The sequence below is a fragment of the Tursiops truncatus genome, chromosome 1 (assembly GCF_011762595.2).
Source record: "Tursiops truncatus isolate mTurTru1 chromosome 1, mTurTru1.mat.Y, whole genome shotgun sequence".
NCBI classification, from domain to species: Eukaryota; Metazoa; Chordata; class Mammalia; order Artiodactyla; family Delphinidae; genus Tursiops; species Tursiops truncatus.
Genome location: NC_047034.1, coordinates 161,807,543 through 161,826,876, shown reverse-complemented (window position 1 = coordinate 161,826,876; position 19,334 = coordinate 161,807,543). Strand labels below are relative to the sequence as shown.

The 19,334-nt window shown below is 41.7% G+C and overlaps 1 protein-coding gene, 1 non-coding gene and 1 pseudogene across 5 annotated transcripts; 2 read left to right on the top strand and 1 right to left on the bottom strand.

Moving 5' to 3' along the window:
* The first annotated feature begins 2,747 nt into the window (after window positions 1–2,747).
* On the top strand, window positions 2,748–9,655 carry MED18 (mediator complex subunit 18). 4 transcript variants are annotated; one of them, XM_019938324.3, is made up of 4 exons: window positions 2,751–2,913; window positions 3,493–3,575; window positions 3,832–3,973; window positions 8,738–9,655. In XM_019938324.3, exons 3-4 carry the CDS (start codon window positions 3,901–3,903, stop codon window positions 9,289–9,291), a joined length of 627 nt encoding a protein of 208 aa, XP_019793883.1. In that variant the 5' UTR covers window positions 2,751–2,913; window positions 3,493–3,575; window positions 3,832–3,900; the 3' UTR covers window positions 9,292–9,655. The 4 variants fall into 4 exon arrangements, with proteins under 4 accessions (XP_019793882.1, XP_019793883.1, XP_004314295.1 ...); XM_019938323.3 differs by lacking the exon at window positions 3,493–3,575 and having other exon boundaries at window positions 2,748–3,231; XM_004314247.4 differs by lacking the exon at window positions 3,493–3,575 and having other exon boundaries at window positions 2,752–2,913.
* Window positions 9,656–11,137: 1,482 nt separating this feature from the next.
* LOC117309969 (small nucleolar RNA SNORA40) lies at window positions 11,138–11,263 on the bottom strand. The gene has a single exon (XR_004524246.1). It is a non-coding gene; the product is annotated as a small nucleolar RNA SNORA40 (small nucleolar RNA).
* A 5,219-nt stretch (window positions 11,264–16,482) lies between these two features.
* On the top strand, window positions 16,483–17,203 carry LOC101323118 (protein TEX261 pseudogene; annotated as a pseudogene).
* The last annotated feature ends 2,131 nt before the right edge of the window (window positions 17,204–19,334 follow it).

Below are 19,334 nucleotides of genomic sequence, written 5' to 3'. Positions count from 1 at the left end.
GTGGATTACAATTTGAAATACGTGATCACAGAAGGCCCCCCTAATAAAGATTTGAGCAGAGACCAAAAGGAAACAAGGGAGTGAATCCTGCAGTTCAGTGGAAAGGAGAGCTCCAGGCAGACTGCATAACAATTAAGATGGGAGCATCCTTGACATGTTCTAGTAAGAGCAGAGTAGAGTAGATGGGACGGGGGCAGGCACAGATGGAGATGGTCAGAGAGGTAACAGGTGATGAGGGTGGATCGTGTAGCCATAATGAGGGCTTTGGCTTTTACTCTGACTGGAGGAATAGCATGAACTTATGAGGATGCTGGAGACAATTAGGTTGAAAAGAAACAGCTATACCTTTTCCAAAGGGCTATGCATATAGGAAGCAGCCATTCCTGGGGAAACACTAGTTTGTAACACTAAGGTTGATATCCTAGCATTGCAGATAACACAGGGGTAGATCTATTTAATTTCTATCAGGCCATTCTAGAAAGCTGAGTGTGTGCTACAAACCATGTTGATGGTCTGCAGTTCTGATGAAGACTGGCCAAGGGCTAGTCTTAATCCTTTGAGCCCAGCCTAGTGATGGGTTAGGAAACAATGTATGGACTTCTCTCCTCCTTTGTTGCCACTAATTGTAATAACTGGGGAACTTAACTGTGGAGAAAGAGCCCATGAATTCAGAAGGTAGCATGGTAGAGAGATAGGTTTCTGAATGAAAGAACTGAATTTGAACCGAAGTTCTGCCATTTGCTGGCGATTTGGCTTTGGGCAAGTCTCTTCACCTCTCTGAACCTCTTTTTCCTCTTCTGTAAAGTGGAGATGGTAATATCTACCTTTTAGCAGTATTTGACATATTTATACATATATAAAGTTGGGTATATTAACTGTTCAATAATTGGTAGTTATCGTGATGTGTTCAACAAGATTTCTGAACACCCACTACATGTAAAACACATTGTTATAGAATGTTTTTGTCCCCCTGCCAAATCCTTACATTGAAACCCTACTCCCCAATGTGACAGTATTAGGAGGTAGGGCCTTTGGGAGTGGTTAGGGTTAGATGAGGTCAAGAGGGAAGTGCCCTCGTAAATGGGATTAGCGCTCTTATAAGAGTCCTGAGGGAGTTTGCTTTGCTCTGGTTTTCACCATGTGAGGATACAAGAAGTTGGCAACCTGCAACCCAAAACAGGGCTCTCACCAGAACCCAACCATGTTGGCACCCCAATCTCAGACTTCCAGCCTCCAGAACTGTGAAAAATAAATTTCTGTGGTTTATAAGCCACCTTGTTTATGATATTTTGTTATAGCAGCCTGAGCTAAGATACACATATATATAAAGAAAATACATGATTCCTCCCTTCAAGATGTTTATAATCTATCTAGGGAGATGAGACATGCACAAAATATATTCAATAAGATAGAATGTGCTTGCTCAAATGAGAAATATAAAGTGGAATAATAATAGCTACCATTTATTGATTGCCTACAATAAGCCAGGAACTATGCTAAGTGTTTCATAAATACCTCATTTTATTTTTGCAACCTCCCTCTTAGAAAGTACTATTTTTAACTCTATTTTATAAAAAAGGAAGCTGAGGCTCAGAGAGGGGAAGTGCATTGCCCAAGGTTGCACAGCTGGGTACTGGCAAAAGACGGAAGTGAGTTCCATCCTAAGCTCCAGGCCTCACATCCTTATCACAGGAACCCATCCCTATAGCTCCTAAGCCTTGTCCAAGTTTTACCGTATTGTTTGCCCATTTCTTACCCATTATTATTTTTTTAATTTGATTTAATGCTACTTTTCAAATGCCAGCTATAATTTGGGCAAATGTTATAGGAATGTTTTCAAAAATGTGAATGAGTGGGAGATATTGTGGGTTACAGCAGGGGAACTGGAGTGAGAAGGGGCTGTATAGTGTAGAAATTAAGAGCATGGGTTCTGAAGTCAGCGGCTTAAATTTGTATCCCAGCCTCTCAACTCCCTCTGGTGTTATTTTACATTTTGTTGCCTAAGTTTCGCCATCTATAAAATTACCGTAATTATACTCGGGTCATAGGGCTGTTATGAATATCAACTTTAAATTTCTGATACTTTGTTCATAAAGGATTTTTTTTGCATTAAATTTGTAAAATATTGCATTAAAATTTTTTTATTTGTTACTGAGTTTTTTGGTGCCCCGTTAAATTTTTTCCCTCCAGGAGAGTGCCTCAATCACCTCACTCTAGCTCACTCTTTGCCTGCATTTTATATGCTTGAACATAAGCAGGGTTCAATAAATATTCATTGAATTTACTTACCTCCCAATATTTTTAAATTGAGGTAAAATAAACACAGAACAGTGAACAAATACTAAATGTATTACTGAGCTCCCCAATTGTTCAGAACAGTTTGCTAAGCAGCAAAAGGTGTCTTTCCTTTTTATCTTCACGTACCCAATCAAAAGAAGTTTTGTTTTACAACAATCTCTTCTCTTTTTCTGCAGCTCTCATCCCCAAGCTCTCTTTTCCCCCTGTCAGTTCAAGAGATTTCCTGGACATCTCCAGGTCGTCACACCAGAAAAAAATAAATATTTTCCTGGAGGACGGCCTATGACGTCAAGGTTCCCTGTAACTCCCAGACGAACGTTCGAAAGCAAGCCGCCAGCTTCTCCGAAGCATCGCAGTTTGCGCATGCGCTTCTGCTTGCCGGACAGCAGAGGGGTTTTTTATGCCCTCTCGGCACCCTTACGTCGCGGAGTGGTGGTGTTAGAGGTTTGAGCAACGAAACCTTTTTGCCGGAAGTGGGAAGAGGAGAGGGAAGTCTAACCCTCTCCCAGGGTCTTCAAGTTTAGGGCTGGGGGCTAATTGTCGCTAAAAAGCTCAGAGGTGCTCTGGTGGATACAATTCCTCGCTTTGCGAGAAGAGGCTAGAACGCGCGCTGAGGTGTGTGTGTTTTTTAACTTATTTATTTTTGGCTGCGCTGGGTCCTCATTGCTTCTCTCCGTCGCAATGCGCAGACTTTTAACTGCGGTGGCCCCTCCTTGCAGAGCACGGGCTCCAAGCGCTCGGGCCCCAGCAGTTGTGGCGCACGGGCTCAGCAGCCGTGGCTTGTAGGCTACAGAGCGCAGGCTTAGCAGCCGCGGCAAACGGGCCCAGTTGCTCCGCGGCATGCGGGACCCCACCCCGGACCAGGGATCGAACCCGCGTCCACCGCATTGGCAGGCGGACCCCCAACCACTGCGCCACCAGGGAAGCCCTGAGGTGTGTTTTTGGTGTAAGTGGGCACGCGTTGACGCTGGCTTAAGAGGACCAAAACCATCAATTAAAAGAACTTCCGCTTGGCTAGCTTTAAAAGGCGTTTGATTCAGAGAGGTGGAACGCATAGATTTTAGTCTGGTCTAGGTTCTGCCACCGACCTACTGTGTGTCCTTGGGCTCCTCCCCAAGTCTCAATATCCTCATCTATAAATTGAGGGGTAGACAAGATTCTTTAAGTCACCTTTCAATCCGTCTATTATTGCAGGTCCGTTTTGTCGTCTGAGCAACAAAGCCTTGGGGGTTAAATATCGTTGGCCCCGTTTTAGAAGGAAGACATTGAGTTCCAGGGTGAGAGACTTAGTTATTGCACAGAAAACGGTTAGAGATTTTAGACCTGGAGACTAAAAGATTATGCTGTAACTCCATGATCAGGCCTCCTTTGTGTATTTCTGTATCATCAGTTCCTGAAACTGGCCTATAGCAGTTACTCAAAAAGTTTTGAATGGATGGATGAATGAATCTTTTCATGTCAAGGCCAATGACCCAAGCAGATCTGGTGTCTCTCCACCTCTCTGATGTATTAACAAGTATAACTCTTCTCCAGGTGTATCCTGTGTTTACTTGACGGGGGACTCCGAGTCCAGTTCTGTCGTTTTCAACTTAAACAGGTAACATGGAGGCACCTCCAGTCACCATGATGCCTGTCACCGGGGGCACCATTAACATGATGGAGTACCTGCTGCAGGGTGAGTGAACCAGGGAGCTTGTGTTCCTCTTTTCTGTTCAGCTTCCGCGGAGATGAGAAGCTCTTCTACAAAGGCAGCCTGCATAATTTCTGGCACCTTTTTTTTTTTCAGTTAACCCTTAATTATGGTCACAAATACATAACATTAAATTTACCATATTAAACATTTTTAAGCATACAGTTCAGTAGTGTTAAGTATTTCACATTGTTGTATAGCCGATCTCTAGAACTTTTTCATCTTGCAGAATTGAAATTCTATTCCCGTTAAACACTAATTCCTCCTTTCCCCTCCCTGCAGCCCTTGGCAACAACCTTTCTACTTTCTGTTTCTAATTTTGACTACTTTAGATAACCTCATATGAGTGGAATCATTACAGTATTTGTCGTTTTATCACTGGCTGATTTCACTTAGTATAATGTCCTCGATGTTAACCCATATTGTAGCATGTGACAGGATCTCCTTTTAAAGGCTGAATAATGTTCCATTGTATATATGTACCACATTTTCTTTATCCATTCATCTGTCAGACATTTGGGTTGCTTCCAGCTCTTGGTTATCGTGGATAATGCTCAGTGAACATGGGTGTGCAAATATCTCTTCAAGATCCTGCTTCGAATTCTCTCAGATAAATACCCAGAAGTGAGATTAATGGATCATATGGTAATTCTATGATACTGTTAACTAGCTCCATTTTATAGATCAGGAAATAGAAGTGAAGTAACTTTCCCAGATGAGAAAACTCAAGACCCAGAGGGGGTAATGATTTTCAGGACGTCATACAATGTTTAGTGCAAGAGTTTAGACTTTAATTCAGATCATCCATTTAGTAACTTACTGTGAACAAAATAGGGTTGTTAATTTTCACTCCTCAGGCTGCACCTCCTTCAGGCTTTCCCATCTCAGTAAGTGCCACTGTCATTCACCAGTTGCTTGAGCCATGTATTCAGGGGTCAATGTCCATTTTTTACTTTACCCCCACATGTAGTCCATTTCTAATCCTATTCATTTTACTTCCAAAATATGTATTAAATAAGTCTTTTCTCAACCTGCAGTACCACACCCTGGTTTATCATCCTTTGCCTGAACTATTTTAGTAACCCTGTACTTATTACATTGCTTCCACTTTTTTTTTCATTGCTTCCACTTTTGATCGTCTTTCTCTTCTCACACAACAGCTAGTAGTCTTTTTTAAAAAATTGTTTTAGTATTAAAAATATTCAAACATAAAGAAATTGGGGGCTTCCCTGGTGGCGCAGTGGTTGAGAGTCTGCCTGCCGATGCAGGGGACACGGGTTCGTGCCCCGGTCCGGGAAGATCCCGCGTGCCGCGGAGTGTCTGGGCCTGTGAACCATGGCCTCTGAGCCTGCGCGTCCGGAGCCTGTGCTCCGCAACGGGAGGGGCCATACAGTGGGAGGCCCGCATACTGCAAAAAAAAAAAAAAAAACACATAAAGAAAGTGGAGACTAATATAATGAACACTCCATTTCTGTCATGCAGATTTCAGTTTCTGTCATTTTGCCATATTTGCTTTCTCTTTTTTCTTTTGCTGTTTTTAAAGACAGTTTCAGGGACTTCCCTGGCAGTCCGGTGGTTAAGATTCCGCGCTTGCACTTCAGGGGGTGTGGGTTTGACCCCTGGTTGGGGAACTAAGCTCCCACATGCCTTGCAGCCAAAAAATTTTTTTAAAAAAACGACAGTTTCAGATATAACATTTTACCCCAAAACATTTTCAGTATGCATCTCTAAAAAATAAAAAACAAGGGTATTTTCCTTCATAACCCCAATACCATCATTATTATCTAAAAAATTAATAATGTATTTTTAATATCATCTAATATCTAGTCCATATTCAAAAGTTTCCCCCTATCTTGCCCTCAAAATGTGTTTTGAATCCAGGATATAATCATGTTTCATGCATTACATTTGATAACTGTGTCTCTTAAGCCTCTTTTAACTTGGACCAGTCTCCCCTCATTCCCACTTTTTTTCCCATGACCACGTCTTGTTGAAGAGTCTATACCAGTTTTCCTGGAATGATCTTTTTAAAATGTAAATCCAGTCATCTCTTTCCCTGTTGTGTGGAGAATAAAATGTGGAGCTAATGGCTTTCCAATGGCCTTAGAATAGAATACAGCCTTTAGCATGAGCTGTACATAAGACCTGTGTGCTTTGGCCCATCCCAAATCCTCAGTTCATTATCATCTTCCATCTTGCTTACCACACTTCAGCCACACTGATATCCCTTCATTTCTTTGAATTCCCCAGCCCTTTCCTGGGTCTTTGCATTGTTTCCTCTGCCCTTATACTTTGTTCCAGCCCTTCAAATAGCCATTTTATTTTTATCCCTTAGTCCTCAGCTCAGTTGTCCTTCCCTTTGACAGACCTTCTCTGACTACTCCAAGCCCTCAGAGAGGTCTCCTCTTCTCCCCCCCCAATCAGTTCCTGTCTCCCATCTCCCTTTTATTTCCCTGTATTTCTGTTTAATTGTTTACTTATTCATTTTTTGTTTCCCCCACTAAACTGTAATCTCTGTGAGGGCTGGACCCCCTACTTCCTAGCATGATGCCTGGCACAGTATTCAGTAAGTATATGTTGAAGGAACCAGCACTTACAAAGCTCCTTAAATGTTTGAAGTATGAAAAAACACATGTTTGACACTGTCCTGAATGGAGGACACAACGTATCCAATGTAGGACCCATTCCTTGCTCCCGTCATCATCTGTCCTATGATCACAGGGACCTGAGCTGTTGCTTTCCCTCCAACACTACCCATTTCCAAAAATGTAGTCATTTGAGTCCCACTGTCAATATTTACCATAGTTACAGTAGTATATTTTTATTTACTTTAACAGATTTAGTCAATAAATGAATATATTCCTAGCATTGGAGTAAGTATCAGCAGTAGAGGAAGAAATATGTTAAAAAGTCAATACATAATTGATATATTGAAATATGACTAAAAAATTGAGGTGCTAATGCTAAAAAGTAAAGCAGGGAAGTGGAAAGAGATTGGAAGGAGATAATGCTATTTTATTTAGGGCAATGAGAAAAGTGATCTCTGATAAAGTGACATTTGAGCAAAGATCTGAACAAAGTGATGGGGTGAGATATGCAGGTGTCTGAGAGAAGAACATTCTAAGCGTAGGGACTAAGGGAAGGGTCTCTGAAGAGAAATACATTGTCAGACACTTGGCATTTTTAGGAAACAGCAGGAAAATCACTGTGGTTGGAGAGAGTGATCTGGGAGATAGTAGAAGGAAATAATCAACATCAGGTAGCAGAGATCACAATTTATAGGGCCTTGTAGACCGTGGTAAAGAATTTCGGATTTATTCTGAGTGACATGGGAAGCCATTGGAGGGTTCTGAGCAGAGAAGTGTCATTATCTGCCTTATGTCCTAAAAACCAACTGGCTGTTGTATGGAGGAGAGAAGAAAAAAGCAAGGATAGAAGCAGGGTACTGCAAAGACCAAGCAAGAAATGATGGAGACTTGGACTAGGTGGAAATGATTGAGTAAACTGGATTCTGCATATATTTAAAAAATGCAGAGCGGATGTAGGATGTGAGAGAAAGAAAGGAGTCAAAGCTGATTATGTGGTTTTTGGTTGGGCAGCTGGAAGCAGAGAGTTGCCATTTACTATGGTGGGGAAAACTGCAGGAGGAGTAACATTGTGGAGGCAAAATCAACAGGTTGATATTGAACATGTTAAGATGAAGATGTCTTAGGCATCCAAGTGGAGAAGTTAGGTAGACAGTTGGATGTATGAGTCTGTAGTTCATGAGATATAAATATGGTAGTCCTCAGAGCATAAATGATACTTAAAACCATAGGGCTGGGCTTCCCTGGTGGCGCAGTGGTTGAGAGTCCGCCTGCCGATGCAGGGGACACGGGTTCGTGCCCCGGTCTGGGAAGATCCCACATGCCGCGGAGCAGCTGTGCCCGTGAGCCATGGCCGCTGAGCCTGCGCGTCCGGAGCCTGTGCTCCGCAACGGGAGAGGCCACAACAGTGAGAGGCCCGCGTATCGCAAAAAAAAACCCCAAAAACAAACAAAAAAAAACCATAGGGCTGAATGAGGTCACTGAGGGAGGAAGAGATTTTTTGATAGAGACAAAGACCAGGATTGAGTCCTAGGATCCTCCAATATTTTGGGAAGATGAAGACCCAGCAGAGATGACTTAAAAGGAATGGTCAGTGAATTAGGTGAAGAACCAAGAGAGATTTGTGTCCCAGAGGCCAAGGGAAGAATAGATTTCAAAATAGGTATAATATAACAACCATGTAAAATGCTGCCAGGAGGAAGAATAAGATGAGAACAGAGGACAGTGTATTTCTCTGAAGCAGTTCATTCTCTTTTACTTAAATATATTACATAAAAAGGAAATGTTATATTTTTTCTATCAATGGAAAACTTTTGTTTTCTGAGACTAGAAGATAATTTTTAAAATAAATGACAAAACAGTATTATTTTTCTAGGTAGATACTGTTGCCTGTTAAGGCCCAAAGCCCACTGGAGGTTAGCATTGTTAGAGAAGGCCTAACTATTCTAGTACCAAATAAGACAATGCAAAAAATTGAAAAGGGATTAACTTGTTATATAATATCTTGGCAGTATAACCCCTCTAACATCTCATATTGGGCCTGTGCTTTACAAAACAATGCACTAAACTGTTCTGATTTTTCATGTAAGTTTTTTCAATCTTTTGCTATTTCCATTACCCAGAATGAAAGATGGGACTCAATGGTACTTTTTTCCTTCTTCAGGAAGTGTTTTAGATCACAGCTTGGAAAGCCTCATCCACCGCCTTCGTGGTTTGTGTGACAACATGGAACCGGAGACTTTCCTTGACCATGAGATGGTATTCCTCCTTAAGGGCCAGCAGGCCAGTCCGTTTGTTCTAAGGGCTCGACGCTCTATGGATAGGGCAGGGGCACCCTGGCATCTGCGCTACCTGGGACAGCCAGAAATGGGAGACAAGAACCGCCATGCCCTGGTGCGTAACTGCGTGGACATTGCAACATCTGAGAACCTTACTGACTTCCTGATGGAAATGGGTTTCCGCATGGACCATGAGTTTGTTGCCAGGGGACACCTGTTCCGTAAGGGCATCATGAAGATCGTGGTGTACAAGATCTTCCGCATCTTGACACCAGGGAACACAGACAACACTGAGGCCTTGTCACTCTCCTACCTTGTGGAACTAAGTGTTGTTGCACCAGCTGGGCAGGATGTGGTGTCTGATGACATGAGGAACTTTGCAGAGCAGCTGAAACCTCTGGTTCACCTAGAGAAAATAGACCCCAAAAGGCTCATGTGACAAGGCAGTCTGTCCACCACTGGGGCTTGTCCTCAGCTGTTACAAAAAAAGAAGATGTTATAATTGCCCTATTTCACCACTGCTAGCCAGGCATTCTTCCCTCAGGAAGGAGGACAATGAGAACTTAGTTGGTTCTTTGCACTGTTTTCCTCATATGGCCAGTTCACTTTTGTGACAGCCTTTCTAAATTAAAGGCTAAGGATGACATGGAGAATCTAGATAATCCCTCTGCATAAAGAGGGGAAACTGGAATAAAATAGCTTTGGGGAATAAAAATCTTTTAATTGTTTTGCCATTTGTGTGTAAGGTTTGTAAAACAGAGACTGAGTTTGTATTGTGCAGTAATAAAGGCTATAAAGAGAAATGTCTATCATTCTGATTCTTTACCCCATTACCCTGCTACTTTGGGATAGACTCATCAACTGGAGCAAAAATATGACAGTTTTTTGTTTTAATTTTGATAGAGGTGATAGTTTACCTTTCATAAAAGTAGCACATGGGCTTCCCTGGTGGCGCAGTGGTTGAGAGTCCGCCTGCCGATGCAGGGGCCACGGGTTCGTGCCCCGGTCCGGGAAGATCCCACATGCCGCGGAGCAGCTGTGCCCGTGAGCCATGGCCGCTGAGCCTGCGCGTCCGGAGCCTGTGCTCCGCAACGGGAGAGGCCACAACAGTGAGAGGCCCGCGTATCTCAAAAAAAAAAAAGAGGAATGAGGCGCAGATTACTCAAATTTTTACTTCTATTGTAAGTGGTGGAGCCTGAATTTCAACTCCAGCGGCCTAGCTCCAGGTATATAACCACTGTTCATCCACCATGTTTTACTCATTCACTCTTTTGATGATAGAACTCTAGATTGCCTTCAACTCTCGATTACTATTAAAAATGCAAAAATAGGGACTTCCCTGGCAGTCCAGTGGTTAAGACTCCACGCTTCCACTGCAGGGGGCATGGGTTCGATCCCTGGTCAGAGAACTAAGGATCCCGCATGCCATGCTGCACAGTGGCAAAAAAAAAAAAGCAAAAATAAGCAAGTTTGTATACTGACGTGAATATTCCTCTGAACTATGCAATTGGGCGTGCTCAATTTGCCAAAAATGGCCAGGTTACTTTTCAGAATGGCTGTGCTAATTCCTATCACCAGTACACAAGAACTCATAACCACCAATCTTCGGTGTTAGCATCTTTCTCATTTTTTCCAGTTTTCTTTTTCTTTTTTTATGTTTTTATATATGGCAAATTATTTAAGTCAATAAATTTTTAAGGAATTTCACACGTTCTGATTCCTTCCACTGCCGATCACCTTAGTTCCTCCAGTGTCTGAGTCATACTCTTCAAGATAGCCCTTTCAAAAAGAATTTTTCCTCAGTCCACAGTTGTCATGTCAGTCAGTCAGTCTCCCATTCTTTTAGTTGGGCTTCTTTGATCTCCAATGGAATATGGACATACTTCAAAATTCCCCACCTGTGATCTTTGGGATCCAATTTCCTCAAGCAATTTACTTTTGGACCATGTTTAGGGTCAGAGGAAATGGATCTGCCTGCTTCTGAATTTTAGACACCCTCTAAACATGCATTAAGTTCAAATCATATTCACTCCTAAGCTATCATAGCTTAGAACAGTACAGATCGTTGGGATATGCCAATACCTTTTTAAAGTCCAGACACTGTGTTCTCAAGATAAAAACCTAAAAAAGGAAGTCATCTTTGTTTCATGTCAACATGAGAGTACTAAATCAGCATAGCTGATAATTTCCCACATATCTTAAGCTTTTAAATTATCAATTCTATAGTCCTGGAAGCAACCTTTGTGTTTATCAATACCCCCACCACTTGAATCTGTTTCAGGTACCATGTTCCTTCTTATCTGTATCAAAACTCATACTGAACAATGAGTTCTAGGTTGCAAAAGAGGATTTATTTTTGCACCCATCTATAAGTCTTTGTCTACAGATTAACAAAAACAAACATAAGTGCTATTAATTTTTGCCAGTCTGGTGGAAGTAAAGTGGCAGCTCTTGGCTGTCTTGATTTGCATTTCTCTGATTATAATTAAATTTGAGCCTTTTTTTTCTTTTTTGTTTTTTTGTATGCTTAGTATGTGAAACTAAGGTATTTATATATCCTTTGCTTATTTTCCTATTTGATTTCCTGTCTTGTTGATTTGTAGGAATTCTTTGTATATTCTAGACCTTCTTTTATTTGTTTTAAACACTGCAAATACTTTCTCCCAGTGCCTATTTATATCCTTTGCCTACTTTTTTAAAATTTGATTTCCTCTCTTCTTAGTTTGTAGGAATTGTGTGTATATTCTAGACATTATTCCGTGTTTGTTTTAAACATTGCAAATACCTTCTCCCAGTCTGCAACCTTCGTGTTAACTTTGTGATGTCATTAATTAAGCAGATGTCCTAAATTTTGACCTTAGAATTTGGAGTCTTGTTTAGGAAGTCTTTATTTACACCTGGGTAACAGATTTTCCTGTATTTTCTAATATTAGCTTTATAGTTTTAACTTTCACATTTATGTCTTTAATCCATCTGGAGTCCACTTTTAACATAGTTTCAAGTAAAAATTCAGCTTTTTTCTCTATACAGTGAATTTGTTTTTATATAACTGTCAGAAAAACAATCTTTCCAGTGTTTTGTGATGCCACCTTTATCACATATTAAGTTCCCATGTATATACTTTATTTATAAGCTCTCCATTCTATTCCATTGATCCTTTTCTTTGTTTCAGTGCCAGCAACACATTTTTATTACTGTGGCTTCGTGGTAGAGCCAGTTCTACCAGTAGGGCAGGTCTCCCTACTTTTATTTCCCTCTGAAAATAGACTTAGCTTTCATAGACCTTTATTCCTTCATATTCATTTTAGAGTGGGTTTTAGTTTCTCAACATTACTACTGGAATTTTTATTGGAATTTCATTGAACACATATAGATTAATTTGGGGGAGAACTGACATCTTTGCATGGAACACTCCCTCACCAGAATTCAATGGGGCAGGCTTCCTTCACCTCTTTCAGGTCTTTGCTGAAACATCAGGAAGGCCTTCCCTGACCATCCTAAATTAAGTAGCACCCTCACTCCTCATCACTCTTTCTTTCTCTTATTTAATCTTTTTCATAGCATTTATTACTATCCAACTTTAGATTATTTAATCTCTGCTTCTCTGCTAAAGATGTAAGATTCGTGAGGATAGGTGCCCTGTTTTGTTCTCTGCTGCACCCCTAGTACCCAGAACAATGCCTGGCGTATGGTGGCCACTCTGAATATTTGTTAAACAAATGAATAAAATCTTTACACTCCTGAAGTTATTTGAATTATGACATTTATTCAGGCCTTCTAATGTCCCTGAATGGAGTTTAGTTTTCTTTCCTTGATAAACTTCTTAGGCATTGCTTTGTGGTAAGGGAAGTTTGCCTGCCATTCCAGTAAACAGTAAATGTTGCCTGCCATCAAGGCATCAGGCACTACAGCCACCTCCCCACACTCACAACAGTGCACCCTGAGGAGAATTCAGGATAGAGGAAAATAGGAAATATTCTGTGCTCTGGATACTGGCCCTAGAGAGTTAAGCTGCATATCTAAGGAAAAATTTCAGTGAGCCCAGAATCTTGCATCTTCCCATATGTAGAAAAGCTCTAAAATTACTAACTTGAGATGTTTGTCTTCTGTGATTAGCAGTAATCTTTTGATGTTCGTCTACATGGTTTTTCAGCAAAAACTCTCCTATATATCCTGGCTCCTCCCTTACCTCTTCAGAGTGGTTCCTCAGAGCTATCTGAGAGGCTGTCTCCCAGGCTCTAGTCCTCAGGTCCCGAATAAAACTTAACTTGCAACTTTTAGGTCGTGCGTTTTTCTTCAGTCCACAGTTTTTAGGCCAATTACTATAGACCAGGAGTTGGCAAACTACACCTGGGCATGTCAGCCTGTGCTCTGGTTTTGTAAATAAAATTTTATTGGAACATCCACATTCATTCATTTAATACTGTCTATGGCTGCTTTTGTTCAACAGTGACAGAGTTGAATGGCTGCAACAGAGACCACATGACCTGCCAAACAGAAACTATTTACTGTTTGCTCTTTACAGAAAGAGTTTGCAGATATTTGCTATAGACTTTAGTTGCTACTGTAGATTGTGTTATATTTTTTATTACATTTTTAAGGTGGTTATTCCTAATAGAGAAGAACACTATTGAATTTTGTAAGATGATTTCTATTCTTGCAAACTTGACAATAACTCTTTTATAGTTCTGATAGTTTGCCTGTTGATTATATTGTGTTTTCCATATAGACTATCATATCATTGGCAAGAATGGCAAGCAAAAGAGTACATACATCTTTCACTTTTTCTCATCTAAAAGAATTGGCCAGACTCTCTGAGACTCTAGCTAACGCTAATAATGGGCATCCACGACTTAGTCCTGACCTTAATGCTACTGCATCAAGTTTCTCTAAGTATGAAAAAAATCATAATTTTTACCCTTTGGTCCATCAACGTGGTGAATTATATTGAGAGATTTTCTGCTGTTGGGCCACCCTAGTACTCCTGGGATAACTCCTATGCATCATGATTTTATCCTTTAAACGCCCTGTTGGATTTGAGCACCTATTATTTTGTTTAGGGTATTTGCTCCGTGGACTACCCTAATTGCCATCCAGAGATCTATGCAATGTGACTACTCCCTATTTTTCCAACCTCTCTGCTGGAACTACAAGCTAAGCATTATGCTAGACACTGGGTTACAGCACAGGCTAAGATACAGTCCCTGTCTTTAATAGCTCCCATTATAATGGCAGAAACAGACATTTATACAGTTTGTGTAGTCACGAAAGGTATGCAAACAAAGGGTTCCTTCCCAAAACAAATGAATCTTTAGCACTGAACAAGAAGGTCTGCTTCCTTTTTCTTGGATGTAACTCAATACTCTTGCTTATGTATTATCTTCCTTAATACCCTTTCACTTTTGCCTTTTCCACTCATCTCTGGCTATGTGACACCTACACAACCAAAAAGCAAGATCAAATAATGGAAAGCATGTAACACAGTGCTTAAGGGCTCAGATTTGAGAGACAAATAGGTTCCAGTCCTAGCTATGCCATTTACTAGCTATGTGACCTTGGACATACGCAGCACCTTCCAGAGAATCCATTTCCTCGTCTGTCAAATTTAGAAGAATAATAATACATTCACAAAGAGGATATAATAAACAGACCTTTGTGAAGGCTTTCAACACAGGGCCTGACAAACCGCCAGGATTTTCCCTTTCTATCCTTGTGTGATCATTCCTGGAACACAAGAAGGTCACAAAGTCTCTTTCCTGTGACTTCTGAAATTTGATGGTAGCTAAGTAGCATCACTTGTTTTACATTTCATCATGTTCCCTATATAGTAATTCTTTGTATATCTTGGCTTCTAGTGCTACTATTTAAGAGCTATTTGTATATTGGGCAAGTTATTTAAACTCTCAGAATATCTATTTTCTCATCTATAAAACAAGCATAATTACAAGAGTATTTCATAGAGTTGTCATATGAATTAAATGATCAATATGCATAAAGGCCTAGCACAGTGCTTGGCACATAAGTGCTTAACACTTGATAGCTGTTTTCAATTTTAGTATTATTAATAAGGCTATATGCTTCTTAAGGGGAGAAATTGTGTTTTGTAATATAGTATAATGGCTAAGAGCACAGACTCTGGAGTCTTCAGTTCAAATATGAACACCACAAGTATGTTGCTCAAGCTGGGTAAATCTCTCTAGGCCTCAGTCTTCTTATCTGAAAAATGGGGATGATTAAAAAAAAAAACCACAACAGTTCCTGGATGTTGTTGTAGAGATTAAAGGGGATAATACACTTACTTGGCATTTAGCAGAGTGCCTGACATAAATACTGATTTATTGAGCAATTATTGTGTGCCAGGTTATGTGCTAAATGTTTTATTTAGCCTTGTTCTCAATATTTTTTTCTGTGAACCCCGTAACCCCTGCTTAGTACTACTCATATACTAACCTTTCAAATATTTATTGAATGAATGAGTGAGTGAATTAGTGAATGCTGACTTGTAGACCATAAGAATCTTGCCTGCATTAGCTGGTTTGTCCCAGGTTAACACTCCTCATTCCTCTGCCATGAGTTAGTGTATAAGCCATGAGGTTCAGCATCTGTAAAAAGCAGGAGAGCATGGAAAGGGGGTAGATTTTAGACCCTGACTCTTTTACTCTAGAGAAATCACTCATCCTTTAGTGCTTGGATTTATTTCTCAGAACTGGTAAAATGAATTATAAAATGTTGCTGTAGGCAAAAGTGATAAAATTATTTACATTTAAGGTCATGGAGAACATAGAGAAAGGAACACCCCTTTGGAGGAAAGAAAAATCAATGCAACTGTTCTTGAGGGCAGTTAGCCCAAGGAAATAATTAAGGATTGTGCACAAAGGTATAGTATAAGGCATCTTATACTACATCACCATGTTAGTGATGTGTATAAATCAAAAAATGGAAATAATCTAGATGTCTCATAAAAGGAAGTGGAATAATTAAATGGTACTTCATCCACAAAATGGCTGCATGGATATCGTGCAGCCATTTAAAAAAAAAGAAAATGTGTGGAAAATGAATTTAGCAACATGGAAAAATGTGCCCGTTCGTTAACTTATTGACTTTGTGACCTTAGGCAACTTACTTCTCTGCTTCAGTCTCATCATTAAATGGGAGTACTAATATTGCCTTCCTTATAGAATTATCATGAGGACTAAATGAATTATTACATGTAAAACTACTTGGGGGCTGCCCTGGTGGTGCAGTGGTTGAGAGTCCGCCTGCAGATGCAGGGGACACGGGTTCGTGCCTCAGTCCGGGAGGATCCCACATGCCGCTGAGTGGCTGGGCCCGTGAGCCATGGCCGCTGAGCCTGCGCGTCCCGAGCCTGTGCTCCACAACGGGAGAGGCCACAACAGTGAGAGGACTGCGTACCGCAAAAAAAAAAAAAAAAACTACTTGGAATTGTACCTGACCCATAGTAAACATTATGTAGACATGAGCTATAATTATTACGTGGGGGAAAAAAAAGTTTAAAAACAACGTGTATGGTATGCCATATATATATATATATATATATATATATATATATATTTTTTTTTTTTCCCCCCCACACCTTGCAGGATCTTAGTTCCCCAACTGGGTATCGAAAATGTGTCCCGGGCGCGGGAACGCGGCGGCTCCGTGTCACCGGAGCCGGAGCGCGCAGGCCCATCCCGGCCGGGGGGCGGGCGGCCCGGCCGATGGCGCCACGTGGTTCATGTATGTGCTGAGCTGGCTGTCGCTCTTCAGCCAGGTAGCCTTCATCACGCTGGCCATTGCAGCCGGACTCTATTACCTGGCAGAATTGCTAGAAGAATACACGGTGGCCACCAGCAGGATCATAGAATATAGGGTCTGGTTCTCCGCAGCTGTGCTGATTGGCCTCTATGTTTTTGAGCGTTTTCCCACCTGCATGATTGGTGTAGGCCTCTTCCTGGTCTACCTGGTCTACTTTGGCCTCCTCCAGACCTTCCCTTTCATCATGCTCACCTCGCCTAACTTCATCCTGTCCTGTGGGCTACTGGTGGTGAATCATTACCTAGCGTTTCAGTTTTTTGCAGAGGAATATTATCCTTTCTCAGAGGTCCTGGCCTATTTCACTTTTTGTCTGTGGATAATCCCGTTTGCGTTCTTTGTGTCACCGTCGGCTGGGGAGAACGTCCTGCCTGCCACCATGCAGCCTGGAGATGATGTGGTCTCCAATCACTTCGCCAAAGGCAAGCGGGGCAAACGCTTAGGGATCCTGGTTGTCTTCTCCTTCATCAAAGGGGCCATTCTACCCAGTCGGCAGAAGATATACTGACCTTCTGCGGAGGGGATACCGGGGCAAGATCAGGAGAGTCAGGCCTCTGGGCCTCTGCACTAGGTGGGGGCCGGGAGCTGGAAGGCACCTTTCCCCAGCCCTGGCCCTCCTTCCCTCGACTCCCCCAGAAGCCCCCATCCCCACCGTCCTCAGGAGGCTCAGCTTGGCTCAGATCTGATGCTGCCAGAGGCTGAGACCTCAGAGGGCGCCAGGGAGGATGTGGTGCCTGCTTAGCCAGGAGACCATGGTCCACCTGGGTGTGCAAAAGCTGAGCTCCTGTGGCCCTCCCGCCCCCTCTTGTGATGGGTCAGGAGTTCTGGCTCAGGCAGGGCAGGGGCTGTGAAGCTGGAGAGCAGACAGGGATAATTGCTATGGGCAGATGGCAGTGGGGAGGGGCCGTGGCTTAGCCTTTGCAAGAGAAAGTTTTTGCTGTTGAACTGTGATTTCTGTCCAAGTGCTGATTCCCGTTTGAATAGATTCTAGGTGACCCTGTTTGCCTTAATACCCTGGAAAAAAAAAAAAGAAGAAAAGAAAGAAACTGTGTCCCCTGCAGTGGAAGCATGGAGTCCTAACCACTGGACCAGCAGGGAGTTCCCTGGTGTGCTATCTTTTATAAAACATGTCCTATAGAGAAAATGGTGTGAGGGTAAGTACTTCAAAATGTAATGGTCTTTGTTTGGTGTTGGAAATAAGCTGTACTTTTTATTGTTTCTGCCTGTCTTTTTTTTTTTTTAAATGATGAATGTATATTTCTTATGTAACTGAAAAGTAATAATAGTTAAAAAAAAAAAAAAAACCAGTAAGAGATCATTGCTTTCGTAGGGGAGTAATGGGTATCTGGTTGCGGCCAGCAGGGGGTCTACTCTTCCTTGCGGTGCGCGGGCTTCTCATTGCAATGGCTTCCCTTGTGGAGCACTAGCTCTAGGCATGCGGGCTCAGTAGTTGTGGCACTCAGGCTCAGTAGTTGTGGTTCGCAAGCTCAGTAGTTGTGGTGCACGGGCTTAATTGCTCCACAGTATGTGGGATCTTCCCGGACCAGGGCTTGAACCCATGTCCCCTGCATTGGCAGGTGGATTCTTAACCACTGCACCACCAGGGAAGCCCCAAACCACTTGACTTTAAAATTGGTTCATATGAAATATTTTTCTAGCTCCTAAGTTATTAAAATTGTGATACCAAGTTCTTGTTTTAGATGCAGTGAAATGGGTATTCTACTGTTTCCTTGGCATTATAAATTAGTGAAAACCTACCGGAAAACAATTTGGAAGTAACTATCAAGAACCATCAAATCCTCATACCCTTTGATCCAACATTCCCACTTCTGGTAATCCAGGCTGAGGAAATAAGCAAAAATTTGAGGAAATGTACATATATTTCATAATAAAACACTTAAAACAACCTAAATGTTCAGCAAAAGAGAAGTGGTTAAGTAAATTCTGCCATATCCATTGGATGAAATATTATGCAGCCATTAAAAATATTATTATGAGGACTCTACAGCAACATGAAAATATGCTTATGACATAATTTAAATTAGGTTAGCATGTTACAAATGATATGTACACTATTACTACTATTTTTAAAACTGTATATTAAGGAAAGATAAGGAAAATGCACCAAAATGATAGCAGTTGTATTGTAAGCTATGGGTAATTTCCCTTTTTGTTTTAGTAGTCTAATGGACTTTTCTAAAAATAATTTATTTCATTAATTAATTAATTTTATTTTTGGCTGCGTTGGGTCTTCGTTGCGTTGTGCGGGCTCCTCATTGTGGTGGCTTCTCTTGTTGCGGAGCACAGGCTCTAGGCGTGCGGGCTTCAGTAGTTGCGATTCATGGGCTCAGTGGTTGTGGCTCATGGGCTCTAGAGTGTAGGCTCAGTAGTTGTGGTGCACAGGCTTAGTTGCTCCGTGGCATGTGGGATCTTCCCGGACCGGGGCTCGAACCCGTGTCCCCTGCATTGGCAGGCAGATTCTTAACCACTGTGCCACCAGGGAAGCCCTAATTGGACTTTATTGCTTTTATCTTTTAAAAATTAGTTTATTTTAAATGGATAAAATCCTTGGGAATTCCCTGGCAGTCCAGCGGTTAAGACTCCACACTTTCACTGCTGAGGGCACAGGTTCAGTCCCTGGTGGGGGAGCTAAGATCCCGCAAGCCG

Bases quoted from the DNA above. Each gene is read 5' to 3' on its own strand.
- MED18 (XM_019938323.3), top strand. From the start codon at position 3,901: ATGGAGGCACCTCCAGTCACCATGATGCCTGTCACCGGGGGCACCATT. The intron at 3,974-8,737 runs GTGAGTGAACCA...TTCCTTCTTCAG, and splicing joins GATGGAGTACCTGCTGCAGG to GAAGTGTTTTAGATCACAGC.